Source organism: Alosa alosa, chromosome 18, assembly GCF_017589495.1.
Source record: "Alosa alosa isolate M-15738 ecotype Scorff River chromosome 18, AALO_Geno_1.1, whole genome shotgun sequence".
Classification (NCBI taxonomy): Eukaryota; Metazoa; Chordata; class Actinopteri; order Clupeiformes; family Clupeidae; genus Alosa; species Alosa alosa.
This window is the reverse complement of record NC_063206.1, coordinates 19,874,145-19,892,037: the sequence shown is the minus strand read 5'-3', so window position 1 is coordinate 19,892,037 and position 17,893 is coordinate 19,874,145. Positions and strand designations below refer to the sequence as shown.

General features: G+C 41.6%; 1 protein-coding gene across 4 annotated transcripts; it reads right to left on the bottom strand.

The window, feature by feature from the left end:
• Positions 1–4,340: 4,340 nt before the first annotated feature.
• Positions 4,341–15,438, bottom strand: exo1 (exonuclease 1). 4 transcript variants are annotated; one of them, XM_048269007.1, is made up of 14 exons: positions 15,357–15,438; positions 14,628–14,823; positions 14,419–14,538; positions 14,193–14,316; positions 13,447–13,584; positions 13,029–13,241; positions 12,526–12,713; positions 10,541–10,643; positions 10,142–10,367; positions 9,568–9,799; positions 8,260–8,884; positions 7,412–7,516; positions 5,588–5,781; positions 4,341–4,613 (listed from the first exon to the last, which is right to left on the bottom strand). In XM_048269007.1, the coding sequence occupies exons 2-14, from the start codon at positions 14,786–14,788 to the stop codon at positions 4,526–4,528; spliced, it is 2,517 nt and encodes an 838-aa protein (XP_048124964.1). In that variant the 5' UTR covers positions 14,789–14,823; positions 15,357–15,438; the 3' UTR covers positions 4,341–4,525. The 4 variants fall into 4 exon arrangements, with proteins under 4 accessions (XP_048124964.1, XP_048124963.1, XP_048124966.1 ...); XM_048269006.1 differs by lacking the exon at positions 15,357–15,438 and adding an exon at positions 15,044–15,125; XM_048269009.1 differs by lacking the exon at positions 15,357–15,438 and adding an exon at positions 15,044–15,125 and having other exon boundaries at positions 5,588–5,778.
• Positions 15,439–17,893: the final 2,455 nt, after the last annotated feature.

Below are 17,893 nucleotides of genomic sequence, written 5' to 3'. Positions count from 1 at the left end.
AGATGTTCAAACAGTCCAAACATATAAGTACTTAGGCACAGTGTTTGACCCGCAACTGAAATTCAGTGAGAACACTGATAGCATTATTAAGAGAGCAAACCAAAGAATATACTTACTGAGGAAGCTTAACTCTTTTGGTGTCTGTAAACAAATTCTATGTACATTTTATCAAGCCTTCATTGAGAGTCTATTAACATTTTCTTTTATATGTTGGTTTAATGGACTGTCTGTGAAGGACAAAAAGAGCTTGAGCGACATTGTCAAAGTATGCTCAAAAATCACTGGTACCCAGTTAGAAGATCTTTGTTCTCTCTGGAAAACACGGGTGGTTCAGAAAGCAGAGAGAATATCTTGCCAACCAAATCATGTACTCAGTAATGAATTGGTTATCATGCAGTCAGGTCGGCGGTACCATGTGTCAATACGTAAAACTATTATCTATGCGAACTCATTCATTCTCTCTGCTATTAGACTGTTAAATGAACATCATATAAGACTGTTAAAAGAATGCACGTAACTACTACTAATACTGGTTCTTGGACTCTGCTGCTCTGTTCCGTCACTGGGAGGTGAAGTGTGTATGTGTGTGTGTGTGTGTGTGTGAGTGTGTGTCTGCGTGTGGCTGTAGACAGGTGATGTACGACTGCTGCAGTACTTATTTATTTGTCTATTTATTATTCTTAACATTGCATACGGTGTATGCTAATGCACTTTTTAACCCCTTCATGGATGGGTTGGCTGTAAACCGAATTGCCCCTTTGGGGACTAATAAAGATATCTGAACTGAACAACTCCCGTTTTACATAGGAGGCAATATACACTATATTGCCAAAAGTATTGGGTCACCTGCCTTGACTTGCATATGAACTTAAGTGACATCCTATTCTTAATCCATAGGGTTTAAGTGTGAGGGGAGTTTCGTGTGGATGAACTTGACTGGCCTGCACAGAATCCTGACCTCAACCCTATAGATCACCTTTGGGATGAATTAGAGCGGAGACTGAGAGCCTCGCCCAACAGTGTGTGACCTCACAAATGCGCTTCTGGAAGAATGGTCAAAAATTCCCATAAACACACTCCTAAAGCTTGAGGAAAGCCTTCCCAGAAGAGTTGAAGCCGCTATAACTGCAAAGCATGCCGACGTCATGGATTAAGAATGGGATGTCACTTCAGTTCATATGCGAGTCAAGGCAGGTGACCCAATACTTTTAAAAAAATAGTGTAGCTCATGTTTCACAAATTATGGAGAAAATATGTGTGAAGATGGCTGTGGCGGAGACAGTGCCCTTCCTCCAAAACACAAGCTTACAAAATTACATTCTTGGCATTGCTGGTTGTTTTGTCAATTCAGAGTGAGATTCTTGTATCCATTGCACAACTTCACCTTATTCTGTTGTGGAAAGGTGGTGGTGGTGGGGTGGGGTCACTGGAATGTTGTGTAACATTTTGCCAACCTAGCACACATCCCTTTTATCTTTAATGGAAAACATAGGTCGCTCAATACGTGTTAATAGTATGTTAAGCAACCAAATATCAAATAAGAATCAGACCAATAAAAGCATTTGTGTAACCATGCAGTGATGAGAAGATTCATGAGGACAGCTGTAGCCTACACTCATCACTGAGGCCTTTGGGTCTGATGTCCACAGGTGCACAGGCATCAGTCAGGACCACATCATCCCTTATTGGGGTGGGGCACCAGAGGTTATGTAGGATCATTTTCATATTACATAGGCAGTTTTCATGGAGTGTGGAAACTATGGAAAGAATTGCATCATGGCAAGGGTTTTTTTTTGGTCAAAAGTATTGAAAATCTTTGATTGTTGTCTGATCATTTTTTTCATTTAATACTAGGCCTACATATGTGCTAGGGGGTTACAGAATACAATTTAATTTCTTCTCAATTAGTTTTTTCCCAATAAATTATATTGGTGTATGTATGCTGTTGTCCATATATCCAACAATTATACAGTTGAGATAATGGTTTCCTGTGTAGAATCTGGTTTAACATAGTTCAGATGTCCAAGCAATGAAGTATAGTATAAGTATGTATGTATATATACTCTTTTGATCCGTGAGGGAAATTTGGTCTCTGCATTTATCCCAATCCGTGAATTACTCAGCACACAGTGAACACAGTGAGGTGAAGCACACACTATGAGCGATGAGATCTGGAAAGTTCCAGAAAGAGCATTCTTAAAAGATCTGGAGGTGAAAAATACACCCAGACTGAAAATATTCCATTTCACACAAACTAATATGTTACTTGGAGAGGGTTCAATTTACTGGAAAGAGAAGGAACAGTGCCTTTTCACATTCAGGAGTCTCTTGTTAATTGAAGGTATGATTTACACATTGCTTATAAATGTGTGACTAAGTAAGAGCAATGTTAACTGTGTTACTGTGACGACGCCATTTAACAACAGGGTGTGTTACAGTTGCTGAACATGACCAACACACTAAAGGAGAATGCGGTTACACAACATTCTTGCATTGCTGTCTCTTAGAGACACGCTTCAGGGGAATAGTGTTGCTGTCAACTTGTTTGAAGGCATAACAATGTAGGTAGGCTATTAAAATCTCAAGTTCACAAGCATCTAGAGGTCTTAACTTATATTAATAAAGGTCTTAAAGCCCATTAGGATACCACATGTTGACTAAAAAAGAAAATAGCTCAGTAACATGGTTAAGGCCATGGCACATGGCAAGTGTATACCTTGATCGCAGATTTACTTCATAGATCCATAACTTGTCATATGCATTGTGCACAACAAAACCAATTTAGCTGAACACAGGGCCAGTTTGGCCACACTGTGCATGCATTCATGCACAGAAGGTGCACGTAGCAACCTACTTGGAAATCATCGAAAATGTGGTCTGCTTATTACAGTCAGTGTGACAAAGACAGAAAGACATGCTTGGCATTCAGAAAAGTTAGTGTTCCCCATGCTTAAGGAAAGAGTCAAGATTCCTGCGATAGCAATCTCTCGACATGCAACGTGTAGACAGTCATACTCTGATTTCACAATGACAAACTCAAAACACAGATTAGCTCATGTTCACCATAGTTAGAATGTTTCAAGACAAAATATTGTTTTTAAATCAGCCATCCATGAAGACTGTTCAGCCCACAGTATACAAAACAGACAACGGTCATGGTAGCGGAAATTATTACGATTACACTATAGCCTATTCGTACTACAAGGATACAAGGAAGTTTATTGTCACATGCATATAGTTACTGGAAGTAAGAAATGCAGTGAAATTATGTCTGGTGTCAGCCTATTTGTGCATTAATGGGGGGTAAAAAGTGCAGTAGAAGAGGGGTTTAGTAGATTAAGTGGCAAGGGCTGCATAAAAAAAGGTGGGGGAGGATTGGGATTAGGTGGGGGGCTCCAACAAGGAGCACCCAAGAGCAACAGGGGCAAGGATATTTTGAGATAAACTACAGTTGTAGCTCAACGTTGTTAGCAATGTGTTGAATATCCACAAAGCAAAAGGAAACAAGGAAGGAAACAAGCACTCCAACCACAACCCAACATGGAAGGTTCCTCATGCATTCATGTGCTCTGACTTCAAATGCATACCTGGCCAGTATGCACATAAGATAGGACAGCGCTTGAGTAAACACACAATGAAACACTCATACTTCAGCTAACCTAAAAGAGCTGGCTAGGCCTGGTTCCTTCCAAAATGTATAGCATGTGTGGCACCATAGCTTCAGGATGTGAAGGGACCACTGATGAATAATAGACTGGAATTTAATGGAATGCGCCCTGAGATCCTTAACATCGAGTCATCACATTCATCAGTTTTACCCTCTTACTGGTGTTGCTCAACCCTTACAGAAATTTCAGGTTTCTGGCAAAGGTCATATTTTCACATGCAAATTAGGTTTCTGGCAAACAGTTGTGGTTAACTTTTGGCAATGTCATATGTAAATTAGTTTTGTCACCTAATTGTCAGTTCACTGGAAGTTTGCCATTATTGGCTAAGTATGGTGGAAAATCATTGGCAAACACATTTGCCACTAGTGGCAAACTTCTCATTGTTGCCAGAACTTGGCAAACTTCTGGCAATATGTTCTAATGAACTCATTTCCCACAAATCACCCATAACTTTGCTGCAAAACTGCCACAAACATTTAATTTTTGTAAGGGAAGGTCTGAATATTAAACCAATCATTAAATCAACAACAAATCAGTATCAGTTGTGAGCTATCTGTTCCTCACACCATCGGTCTCAGTTTTGCTGAGCTGGGCTATGAATTAATTTTGGAATTACTTTTCACACTGCAATAGCTCAATTCAAATTCAAAAGAACAATGTAATGCAAAGCCATTAAAAAAAAATGTCACTTTATTATTTACATAAAAAAAAGAACAGGAAAGCTCCCATAACATTTCATCCCTTCAGCTTTAACATACATAGTATGTATAGTATAGTAGTTAAGGAGAGTGAGGCCCTTGGAGAAAAGCCATATTGCTGGTCCAGAGGCTTCTCCAAGACAGAGGTAGGTGGTGGTGCTAGTGGGGGGAGCATGATGCAGGCACATTCTCCTTCACCGGTGACATGGGTTCCACTTTCTTACATGGAGCAATCTTTGTGGTTTCTCTGTGTACAAAAAGACGCAATTAGATCACAGACGACGGAGTTGTGTTTGTTCCTGCAAAACCACTGAGGACTACGTCTGTCTGTCTGCCGAAGCGTCTGGGGCTGATGCAGTGACGCACTTGCACATGGCGAATCTCTCAAGGTTGTTTCCTGCTCTGCGGAAGCCAGGCTGTGGGTGTACTGGTGTGGCGGTGTTCTGTCGAACTTGGCCACTTGGCTACGAACAGGCGGCAGCAAATCCGAGCAGCAAAACACACAGTTCAAGGAAAAAGGCCTCAGGGAAAGCCCTATGACAGCACATGGCTCTATGAAATTGTATAAAACACATGAACCCTGATGCATGGCAAACACAATGGCCTTGCTATGTAGATATTCTGTGATGCATGTAGAATCCCTTAGCCTCTATTCACTCTTAGACATACAGACAGACAGACGTAGAAGTAGCAACTCGCAACACTCATATGTTGACTCACACACCCATCCCCGTTCATACCAGAGGCAGATAATGGCTCCTTCAAGCCAAACATTGTGGCACTAAGACAGAGGCTGTCTTGCATTCTCTACATAAGCATTTAGTTACACTTGTGTACCCTCCTGGGTTGTCTTCAACTGAGACACCAGAGGCAGTTGGAATAGAGTACATTACAGAGGAGACTCTATGCCAGCTTTTGTGTGACTGATGAAAACGACACATTTCTCAAGATAGATATAGATCATCTGTTTTTCCATCTCCTGTGTCAATTCACATGACCTATTTTGGTAAACCACAAATAGTTCCTGAAAGTTCCTGGAAGCCCCAACACTTTGGTTACACACATACAGTACACAGTGCTTGTTATACTGTAGCTTAATTACTATTTACCTGTTTGAATATTGATATATTAATGTAAATTAAGATTTGAATCCTCAAATAACTAAATATGATTAAATAAATGCTTAGTGTGTGTGCGTGTGTGTACAGTGTAGTCACTCACTTCTTGAATCCAAAGCTCTTCCACAGGCCACTGATGGTGGCCTGCACGGCCGGCTGGTTCTCGTCATTACTGGACCTCTTCCCAGACCCCGCGGGCTTTTTGCGTAGGCCGCTGGCCCGCGCCGGAGCAGAGGTGCGGATCTTCCCCACTCTGCCCGCGTCAGTGGGCCGCACGCGAGGAAGGCCTGCTACCTGCTGACACCAACCAGTTCACATTGCATTGGCAAAGAAAATGGAAGTTCTTTGGGGTACTTCAGCACCACAGGTACTTTTTCATACTTCTTAGAACTGTTGGAGGAAGTGCAGTAACCCCTTTATCATATCGTATCGACAGCTCCAAGGTAAGGTACTCTCCCAGCACAAGACGAACCCAGAGTGACTCAATGTAATGTCACTTCAGTGTTTCTACTGATGGTGTGAATGCAAACAGAGAAAAGGGTATGCAGTTCTCAGAAGAGCTGCCCAGTAGGCAGTTCCTATCAAGGAGTCCCTAGAGTGGTTAGATCTGAGAGTGCCTATATTAAATCACACGTCTATACAAAGACTGCAAACACAGCCAAAAATACATGCTAGTGTTCACTTCTTGGACTTCACATCCACAATCATCTCATACACATGTAAACTTTTTAAACACCATTTAAACATAAAAACAGTCATTTACAGTATCTAGATATTTTTAAACTTTTTTTATGTGTTTGGGCCTTTCGTTTACACGTAAACAGTTTTAGCTCCTTCAAACAGATATATTTTTTTAAAACACACTACAAAGTGAAGATTTCTTAAAACGCTGATTCTCTGGATCTGTGTAAACAGAGTAAAATGCAGTTTTTGTTTAATGATGACGTGTTTGATCCTGTGTCTACAGTGCGTGCCTAAAAAAATTCAGTGTACACACCGAGTCCGATGCAATTATTTTTAATATTTTGCATTATAAGAGCTAACTTTGGGTAAACTAAGCCTGATATAAGAGAAAACAACAAGGAGAGCTCATAAAATCACCAAGATTTAAAGCAGACTAGCCTTTGTTCATCCATGGGGTGCATTTTGGCTTGAGAGGTGCTAGGGTAATGAAAGCGATACGGTCATCTTCCATTGCCTATGCTACTTGTGCTATATTATGATGACCCTGGACATAATCCCGTTGTCAGCAGTATAGCCTATATATAAAAGTATGATCGGTTATATTACCATGCAGTGCATCCTATGGGTTCAAATGCCTAAATGGCATATTCTAAACTAATGTAATGCACAACTTCCATTTCCGTGAATAAAATGTCAATTTTTCTTTCTTTTCATGCACAACTGTGCAACAATAAGTTCTCTGTTCACTGTTGCAATGAGAGCAAAATGATCGGAAGGTGGTAGGTGGAAAGCTGTCTGTGGTGGAGTTCGCACTCTTGCGACACACCTCATCACACATCTGCGAGAGTCTGATGTAACGTAAAACTCTTTGTGACTTTGGCATATAGGCCTATTAATGAGACTGGGCAGCAAGATCACCCATTCTGTCAGCTTTCTTTGCATAACTGATAATTCATCTCCATCTCATATCGTAGGCCTATCATACTGCGTTGTGATCAATTCTGCCAAAGCAGATGAGTAGACGAGTTGTTTGGAACTGTTGTGCTCTAGTGTGTACGGGGATGTGTTTTTAATTGAATGTCGTGTAAACAAACAAAAAAATATCCGTTTTAAAAAATATCTAGATACGTTTAAATAAGGTCTTAAACTCCAGTCTCTCCTGGGTGTCCTTCAGCCCTCAGTAACAAGAGTAACTTGTCCAGTAACAAGAGTAAAAGACAGAAGGAAGTTCTTTTTAACCCACCTTTGGTCTCATGGGAGTGGACCTGACCTTCTCTGGACTGCAGGTGTCTGTGGGACTGCAGGTGTCTGTGGGACTCCCCTCGGGGCTCAGCCGGGAAGACGATTCCTGAGAGACAGAAGGGCCAAACCAATTATTAAAGCACCGAGCCGAATTAAGGAGGATCAGTGGGTCAATGCTGAGGTATTGTAACGCATCACCAACCGAAACCAAAAACACATCAATGACTTTGACCCACTTCAATCACAAACCAGGGGCATGGGCATGATGATGAAGATTAAAGGCACCCTTTTCGACCTTAACATAAGGTTTCCAAAATAATTTTGATGGCACATAACCTCGTAACATGACGAATGGCACTTCTGCCATTGTCTGAGCGGCCCTCTGTCTGCCCCCCGCCCCCTTTTATTTTTCTACAGATTGCTGTAGGTGCATTCCCTCTACATTATTAGGAGTTATTTAGTTGCAAGACGCATATTTAGTTTGTTTATTATTGCACTTCTCAACTGTGGGGGGGACCCTGAGAGCAAGTTATGTTAAGGGTGCCTTTAAAAAGTAACTTGCCTGAACAAATTTCTAAAACATTGCAAACATCGTCACTTCACAATATAATGCACCATTTTAACTTTTGACCCTGAAAGTTAGGGCTGTGCAGTTGGTAATCATCAATTAAGACTCTACACACACATTCATAAATACCTCAAGGAGTATGATACAAGCAGGACTTATGTTATGACAGTGGTGAAGTCCAATACAGATAAAGGCACTTATGTGTAGGTGACATGCAGGTGGGTTTACGTCAATTGAAGCTCCTTTGCTTGACCTCTAAAAACTACAATTTCCAACATTACCCAATATGCTGAGTAGCCTTGTGAGGAGCCCTTTATCTCCGTGGGAGTGGACGTGTCCAGGAGCTGTGTGAAGGAGGATGTGGGGGTCTCCTCCAGGCTGCCAAAGGTGCTATTGGGCTGGGAGAAGTAGGCGCTGTCCTGGGAGGGCGGTGAGTTGGGGGACCGCTCCCTCTCAGACATGTCCGCCCTCTCCTCCTCTTCCTCATCTGCGTCTGACACGCGGGAGGTCTGTCGCTGGACCTGGTGCCCCTGGACGATGCCGGACCGGGACCAGATCTCCTTCTTCCGCTGGAACTGCTGCAGGGCGGCGATCCCTGACAAGGCTGGGGTGCTGGGCTGGCGTGAGGAAAAGGAGGAGGTAGAGGAGGAAGAGCTGCCAGACCAGCTGAACACCCCCAGGCCCTGGCTGGGTCGCTGGGCGGGGGGAGAAGCCGGCGGGCTGCAGGACTCCTCACAGACCAGAAGCGGGTCGTCAGCCTCTGTCTTTGGCGTGGAGTCTCCCTCGGAGCAGACCAGGTTGGAGCACTCTCTCTCTCTCTCTGCGGATCCAGCCTGAGAAGAACAATCCTGTGCTGAAGGACCAGGACTCTCCACTGCTGTGCTGCTACTGCTGCTGTGGAAGAACCTGGAGCAGACACACAGTAGTTGGCACAGCGGGTATTGTTACACAAGAATAAAACCCGGTGTGAAAATAGATTGACATATTTGACAAATAAACGTAACAGAAAATCTCTGCTGGGTAATGGTGCATAGATGTTAGCCATGGTAACTGGATTAACTGCCATAACACCAAGACGACCGATTACAGCACGTAAGCATACATTTCTCACTAACTGAATGTGAACATCACATAGCTCACATACACTATTAAAGACAGGGTTCCCACTCTAAGTCAAATGTAAAATTCCATGACTTTTCCCTGACAAAAAACGGAATTTCCATGACTTACTATACTATTAACTAACGTATAGCCTTCAAGAATATTTTACTTTTTAGAGTGGAAGATGAATAAATGGCCATCGAATAAACAAAGTTGGGATACTTAAGGAAGCAGTGAAGCAAATAACCAGATATACACCAGTTCTGCGTAGAAATATTTGTATTAATGTATTTTGGCAAATAAATGTTAAACTTCTACAACAAAATTCCCTGATATTCCATGACTTTGACCCAAACATAAAAAATTCTAAATAGACTTTCCAAAATTCCATGACATTCCAGAAATTCCATGACCCGTGGGAACCCTGTAAAGAAAACGTAATGGCCTTCTTAAGTAGTAGATTAGGAGTCTGGGCTAGAAGGCTTTACCTGCTGACTGTTCCATGATGTTCTTTGTCTCCACTCTCTGTTTGGTTCCTCCTTTGCAGTAATGTAGCAAACCGGTTCCGTGGTTTGTTCTCAGCGGGAGCGCGGTTCTCCTTGCAGCCCCTGGTCTCTGGCGTGACAGGTGCGCTGGCACGGGGTGAGGTCTCTGTGCGTTGCCGTTTCTGGTCTGAGGTAGAGTACTGATGCAGCAAGTCATCTTCTGAAATACTGGAGTCTGCAAGGGAGAACCAAGGAGCACCTTACTGCTAGAAGTACTTTCCATAATCAGCCATCTTTGGACATAACTCCTAACCACTATCTGCAGTTCAGAAACTCAGCACGGTGACTGAGGGTGATTTAGAAAGTAAGTCCATGATTTAAGAACTCACAGAGAAGATAGTAAGATACATTAAGAAATAATTGTAGTATACCTAGAACTATTACGATGAAATCGATTAATTATCAATTACATTTAACCTTGAAATGAACAATACCAGCTAAGGAGCAGGCCACCTCTTGTGCCCTCATGCACAAACTCTCCTAAAGGACACATTGAGCTTGTGTTGTCCAAAGTTACCTTGTCTGAGTCTCTTGACCTGTGGTTCTTTAAGAGAGAGTTTCAGGCCCTTCATGCTGACCACTCTTTCCTTCCCCTTGGTGGGAGAGAGCTTCTCCCGGACAGATGAGGAGGCACTGGGAGCGGTGGTCAGGCCTGGGACATAGCCTTTGCTCCATATACTGGTGTGCTGGAGGGCCTTACGATCTTGCCGATCATTCCAACCTCGACTGCGAGGTTTGGTGGGCTGACAGGAAAGAACAAGGACAGTGAATGACGTACAGTTTGACACAAACCTGAAAGCATTGTGAAATTATTGTAATATGCACATTGCACGATATAAACAGAGCTAATAGTATAAGAATAAATTAGAATTAAATTAAAATTTTCTTAAAACTATGGAGTTGAATATATATGTACCTGTACAGATGTTTTATCAGGATCAAAGTCATCTATCTTTTCCATCGTGTGAATATCAACATTTCCCAGGGCCATCTGCAAACCTTTCTTATCGCCCACATTTCTAAGGTCATGTCATTAAGGACATTTTTTCCCTGAACTTTTGAAACAGTTGGACCAAAAACTTTGTTTCCTTTCATCTACCAGAAGTTGGGAGATCACAGGCACCATAGTGAGTTGGGTCATTCCACGTCAGTTCAACCAGGGCCCACGCACTTAGGTCTCAAAAAATTCTGAAAAAATTACCAGGTGTACCCATGTTACCCAGGGACACACTGTAAAATGACTCTTATGTAAGATCAATACTTTCCAAGATACAGCCAGTTTTACAGGGGGAGGGGGGTGTCGATTTTGTTCGGCCTCTTTTTTTTTGTCAAAGTTCACAAGCCCACAAGCAAAGAACTAAACCATGTAGGAGGCTCAAATTTTGCATGCTGGTACATAAATAGGAATAGTATGTAGCAAAATAGTCACGTTTGGTCTGGATAATCCCGCATGGTCATAGCTGTCCCTCAAAGTTGATACACATTTTATTGGAGTTTTTGGCTGGGCTCTGTTTAAGCCTTCAGAAGACATATTTGTATTCAACATAGGCTCTTGATTTATTTTCCTTACTGAGATAAGTAGAAACACTCTCACAAAAAGCAATGGACAGAAAACAAATCCCTTTAGGGTCTGAACAGCAGACTGAAAAATCACAAGTCTGAAAAATAATTTTGGTTATTATTTTCCAGAGCACTAAACACCTTGTGGGAATATACAAAGATTTTTTTAAATATGTTTTCTTTATTCTCCATGATCCCTTCTTTTTGAAAACACCAATTTGACTTGTCTTATGCAAATCTTTCTTTTTTATTTTCCACCCTGAACATGGGCAAAATGCCCCATTGACATCAATATGTTTTATATAGTCACCACACTGCCACCTGTGGTTGTATAGAGTAACCTGTGGTAGCAAAACATATTGATGTCAATGGTGCATTTTGCCCATGTTCAGGGTGGAAAGTGAAAAAGAAAGATTTGCATAAGACAAGTCAAATTGGTGTTTTTGAAAAGAAAAGATCATGAAGAATAAAGAAAAAAAATATTTAAAAAATCTTTGTATGTTCCCACAAGGTGTTTGGGTGCTCTGAAAATGAGAACCAAAATGATGTTTTAGACTTGTAAAGTCTGCTGTTCAGACCCTGAAGGAATTTATTTTCTGTTCATTGTTTTTTGTGAGACTGTTTCTACTTATCTCAGTAAGGAAAATAAATCAAGAGCCTATGTTGAGTACAAATATGTCTTCTGAAGGCTTAAACAGAGCCCAGCCAAAAACTCCAATAAAATTTTTATCAACTTTGAGGGACAGCTATGACCATGCAGGATTATCCAGACCAAACGTGACGATTTTGCTACATACTATTCCCATTTATGTACCAGCATGCAAAATTTGAGCCTCCTACATGGTTTAGTTCTTGAGCTGTGGGCTTGTGAACTTTGACAAAAAAAAGAGGCCGAACAAAATCGACACCCCCCCCTCCCCCTGTAAAACTGGCAGTATATTGGAAAGTATTGATCTTACATAAGAGTAATTTTATAGTGTGTCTCCTGGGTAACATAGGTACACCTGGTAATTTTTTCAGAATTTTTTGAGACCTAAGTGCGTGGGCCCTGGTTGAATTGACGTGGAATGACCCAGTTTATTTGCCTTCCTAGCTGTATTTACAAACATGAAAATACCGCAGTGGTAACGTCAACGCCTGATGGTTTGTCGACCCAAGCTTGATTCACAAGGTGTCCTGTGTCGCTTTGGATAAAAAAAACTTCTGCTACATACCAGCTAATAAACAAATATTACAAATAGTGTTCTCTACGGCTGGCTAGCATTCCCGACTACATTCTATGACAAGTCTTAGAAAGAGCTTGTACAGCAGGGGTGCTTATTATTTGTGAGAAAAGGATACACTCCTGCATAGCCAAGGGTTGCTGGATCAATTGCATCTGCATAAGGGTTTAGTGGAACCACCTTCCTGTTGATGGGGTCAAACACGAGCTGGTAGAGGAAGGTGTTGTTGGCCTTGATGAATCCCTCTATATATTCATCTGGAACTGTTATGTTCATTTTCAAGTACTGGCCCATTTTCTTAATCACCTGTAAGAGGAAGCATGAACACAGCAGGGATTAAACACCAGAGAAATAAACACACGCGCTAGTACAAACCAATCTACCACCCAGTTAGCCTCTAAGTGATTGAAGCATACAAGGAAGAGATGTTGGCAGCGCTAACGCTTTGTTCACTTCCTAGACCATTACTGCTATAGAAATGTGATTGAGAGATTCTCTTCGATTTAATTAAATTCAAAACACTTTATTTACCCCAAAGGGGCCATTTTTGTACAGTCACATAGAGTAGCACACAGATAGAAATAATATAAAAATATACATAGAGGTGGAAAAAGGCCTCACCTTGAGGATGTCAGGGTTGTTGGCCATGCGGAGGAGCTTGCAGGCCTTGCCCAGGCCGATGCCATAGAGAGAGGCCAGGTAGTCACAGCCTGAGAGGATGCACATGTGGCGGAACTTCTCCTCAGTGAAGACGTTCCCCAGGGTGTGGCAGCGCCCCAGGTGGTTCTGGTCGATCTCCAAACCGTTGCCCTGCTTGTCCATCTTTAATACAACCTAAGGGAGACATTTTCTTTACATACAATAATATTCAAGGTTGATAAATGAACAGGAAAATGACAGTGAATTCAACTATAAAAACTATTAAAAAAAACTGGCATGTGCCATTAACACCTTGAAGCTTCTACTTCAAAGGTTTAGCCACTCCCATGTCCACTTATTTGACTGCTAGCTCTGCTTGATACCTCTGTAGGCACAGTACCTTCTTACAGCCAAACGCTAGCAGGTCTGAATCCTCTGTGATGATGGCCTGGGCAATGTCTGCTTTGTTCAGGAAGGCCAGCTGGGCATCAGCCTCATACGGAGCCACTATACAGTCCACACCCCTTATCCTGGCAGCCTTAAAAACAAACACAGTGCAAAATTAATGACACCAAAGTCTGTGTGAAAAGTGTATCTTAACACTGTAAACAGCCTAACTGACCCAAATATATCTACATTTCCAATAAACACTTTGATTTCTACAGGTAACCATGACATTGTATTGTGTTTTAAAGCAAAGTGCTTTAAGAAAACTGTGATTAGAGATCTCTACCCCCAAACATCAAAATTCACTGGTGAGCCAGAAAAGTATGTCTACATAACAGTTAACATTAGCCAATATGTGTGACAACTGGTGGAAGACTTGAGTTATAGTGCGTTCATGCGGTTGGGAAGTGGGAAGGTCCCAACTTCCGAAGTGTGAGCGTTTACTATGTTCAGTGGCGTCAAAACATACTCCTGGGAGCTCTCCCAAAGCCCCCACTTCAAGCTGGGAAGTGCCCAGTTCAGGTGTGACGTACACCCTCTAAACTCTAGAATTCTCCCACTCCCTCATGAATGCACCATTAAAGCGCACTGGATGGAGGAAAGGAGTGGTGGTAAAGACAGAGGAACAACACTGTGACCACAGCTGGACAAAGATGAAAGGATTGAGTATGTATACAATCAATAACAGTGTCAATTTACCTTGATTACTTCATGAGCCATGGAGGGAGTGACACTAACACATCGAGTGAAGCATTCTCGTGCTTCAGATACCTTTCCCTCACGAAGGAGCTGTTTGCCCCGCTGTAAATTGGCCTGTCGACGCCTTAATCAAGACAGACAAATGGAGTAAACAAACAATGACGAGAGAATAACAAAACAAAGGTGTGCACATATTTGCATCATGTGGAGTGGATTTTATACTCACTCTCCACGTGCCTTGTCAACCTCCTGCTTCGATGGTAGGTTACGGCCATCAAACACCAGGATAGGCTTGACACCGAAGGACAAGAGCATGTCCACAAATTTCATGCAATATGTTACATATCTGTAGATGACAAAACATGAAATCAGTCAACCTGTCAAATGCAAACTACATCACATTATTGACAAAAAAGGGTCTCAAGTGTTGCTTACTGATCCGTAGGTTCTCCTTTGGCTAGTTTTTCAGCACATGCGAATGCTCCTTTATGCAGCCAGCAATATGTATCCACGGCCACTGTCTGGCCTTTGTATTTTTTGACGTTTATGGGCTCTGTAGCATCCTTTAGAAACTGTAACAGGCCCTGAATTCCCATTTTCACAGTAGAGGGGTGAATCCAGTGTCACAATTCTGAAGAAAAATAGAGACGCACAAGGAATCAGCAAAAGGTAACATTCACGTTAACTATTATCCAGCTAAAAAAACACTGCATTACATCCATTTCTACAACTTCATGTGTTGTAGGACTGAAAGGTAAGGTAAACCTAGTTCTAGCTGGGTGGATTTGTGGGAAAGCCCTTTTCAGTTGTAACTTAAACGTTAGCTAGCGTTAGCTAAAGTTACAACTTACTTCGCCAGCTAACAATTTAATAATGACGACTTAAGCTTTTACCGCCAACTAAGTCCGCTATCCTAGGTTCTAGTTAATTGTTTCGGTTATCTTTGCAACGAGGCGGTGATATTTAACTAACGTTAACGTTACCCAGGTTATGCTATGTTCGAACGTTTATGAAAGGTTGAAAATAACGACGCAAGGTAACGTTCTTAACATAACTGGTTAACTAGCCGAATAATATCAATACCTATCGTTGCTGAAACATTTGGTACGTGAGTGAAATGTAGCCTATACGAAAGATAAAACATTTTTACTTTATAGTACTTACATAAAGTCTACTGTCCTGCAACAAAACCCTGCGAGTCTTCAACTTTAGCGGCAAAATTGGAGCTTCATTGCGTACGCCTGTGATTGGATGGAGTAATTTTACGCAGGCCAATCACTAAACAAGCACTAGATTCGTAACATAAGAAGGATTGTGGGATATGTTGTTTTTAAGAATTACCCAGCGACTGGGAATAATGCAGGAGTTGTTCTTGCCTGCAGGATGTGGATGTCTATGTGAACATTATAGAATGGTGCATGTCATAATTTAGGTCTAGGATAGCCAAACAGGCCAGAGTGTGTCCAATCAAAGTTAATCAAGAACTATGTTTGTATATTCCAGCTCAAGCTTTCACACCATATGTAGGTCACATATATGGTGCAAAAGTCCTAAAATGGCATTCCCATAATCATTCATTACAAAGATAAATGACACTTCACTTGATATTGCCCTGCATCAAATTGTGGATATACAAATATGCCAAGAGCCAACAGTCAACAGTCAGCCTACATTCAAGTCCATGAGTAAGGTGGATCATGGATTTGGAATGAAGTAACCAAGAGGTGTTAGTGTAGTCTTTCCATTTTAATTCAAGGGGTTGAACAAAAATATAGCATTCATAATTTAGGAATCACCGCCATTTCTACACTGTACCTCATTTCAGAGGTTCAAACGTAATCGGAGAAGCATGACATAACCATAATTATAAGGATTATGCTATATTTACTTCCTGGAGTCTGAGTTCATGTATCACCGTATGCTGAGCTTCCTCCCTTGGGATGCTTTGCCAAAACTTTACTGCAGCTTCCTTCTGTTGCTGCTTGTTCTTGGGTCTTTCAGTCTATAGTTTAGTCTCCAGAAAGTGAAAAGCATGCTCAGTTGGGTTAAGGTCAGGTGACTGACTTGAAGAATTGAAGAATACTCTATTTTTGTGCCCTGAGTAACCCTTGGGTTGCTTTTGCAGTATGTTTTGGGCCATTATATATACTGTGAAGTGCCGTTTTGTGGCATTTAGCTGAATCTGAGCAAACTATCCAAATTCATCCTGCTACTTTTATCAGCAGCCATATCAATGATAAATACTAGTGACCCAGTCCCATTGGCAACTATATTTCCCTGCCATAACATCACCTCGACCATGTTTGACACAGCTGTTTTGGAGCTGTTCCTTCCATTTTCTGTTTTCACTCTGGTATAAATTCATTTTGGTTTCCTCTGTCTAAAGAATTTTGCTTCAGTACTGGGCCATCGTTTGAAGACGTTTTATAGTCTGGCCTTCCTGTTCTTTGATGCCAGTGGTTTGCATCCTGTCATAAACCCTTTGTATTTACGTATATTCATGCAGGTGTATATTGCTGATTGTTGACTATGATGATGAGGATACGCATACCTCCTTGAGAGCTGTCCTTGACTTAGCCCAATGTTGTGAATGCTTTTTTTAACAATGACAGAATTCCCTGATCATCCACTCTACTTGTCTTCTGTGGTCTTCCAGGCCACGTGAGTTACTGAACTCGCCAGTGCACTGCATTCCTTCTGCATTCCAAGAATGTACCCAAATTGTTGACTTTGTCACTCCTAATGTTCTGTTATCTGTCTGATAACCCTAGTTTCATTCGCAACACCTCTTTGGACTGCATATTGACAGTTCCAATTGCTACCAATTGCAAATGAAAACATTTTGACAGAACTCCAGAGCAGCTTTTCTGCTTACTGTAAATCATTTGTTAATACATTACTTAAGTATTTTTGTATCATAATTGTAAAGAGTTGAGAGAAAGTGGGATAGAACATTATGTCCAATATTCCAATATATGGTTTAATGTTCTGCATTATGTCCAATATTCCAATATGTGGTTTAATGTTCTGCATTTCTCATTAGTAGGTCACTTTGATACTAAAAGTATGATTCTATGTAATGACTGTATAATATCTGTACTGTCCCTGTGTATATCTGTGTGTGACTATGTATTTAGATAAGCGGGAATATTATGACTTTGCAGTGTTTCACTGTTCTGCATGGCTGCGTCAGTATCTGCTCCGGATTGCCAGGCTGCCACTAATCAAGGTCTGATTCAGTGTAGTCCACGTGAGATGGGATGACCAACGCCATCTCCCGTCAGCCTGGAAGGATACTTAAACCCTATATTTCCTTGTCTAGTTAGAGCAGCTGATGGATCTTTAGGTGAAGTCATGCTGTCTCTCCCTTGATGCGTATCATTGTAAATAAACTCTGTTCCTGATTTTTCATACTATTGGTCTGACTGGGTCTCTTAAATCTATGGTATCTATGGTATGGTAAATTACCATCAGAGTGTTACCATGAATGGTGACTAGCAGAGGGGTTAACATGTGTCCACTCTGGCTGATCTAAGACCAAGCATGCTTGCAACAGCCTGTCATCCACAACAGTTTCACCCCGCATGCTTGCATGCCCGTTAAGATACATGGCGAGTGAGGTCTCGTTTGTGTTCTCTGAGGTCAATTTATAGTCCAAGCGCCAAAAGCTGCTCAAGCAAACTGACCTAAAAGTGACAAAT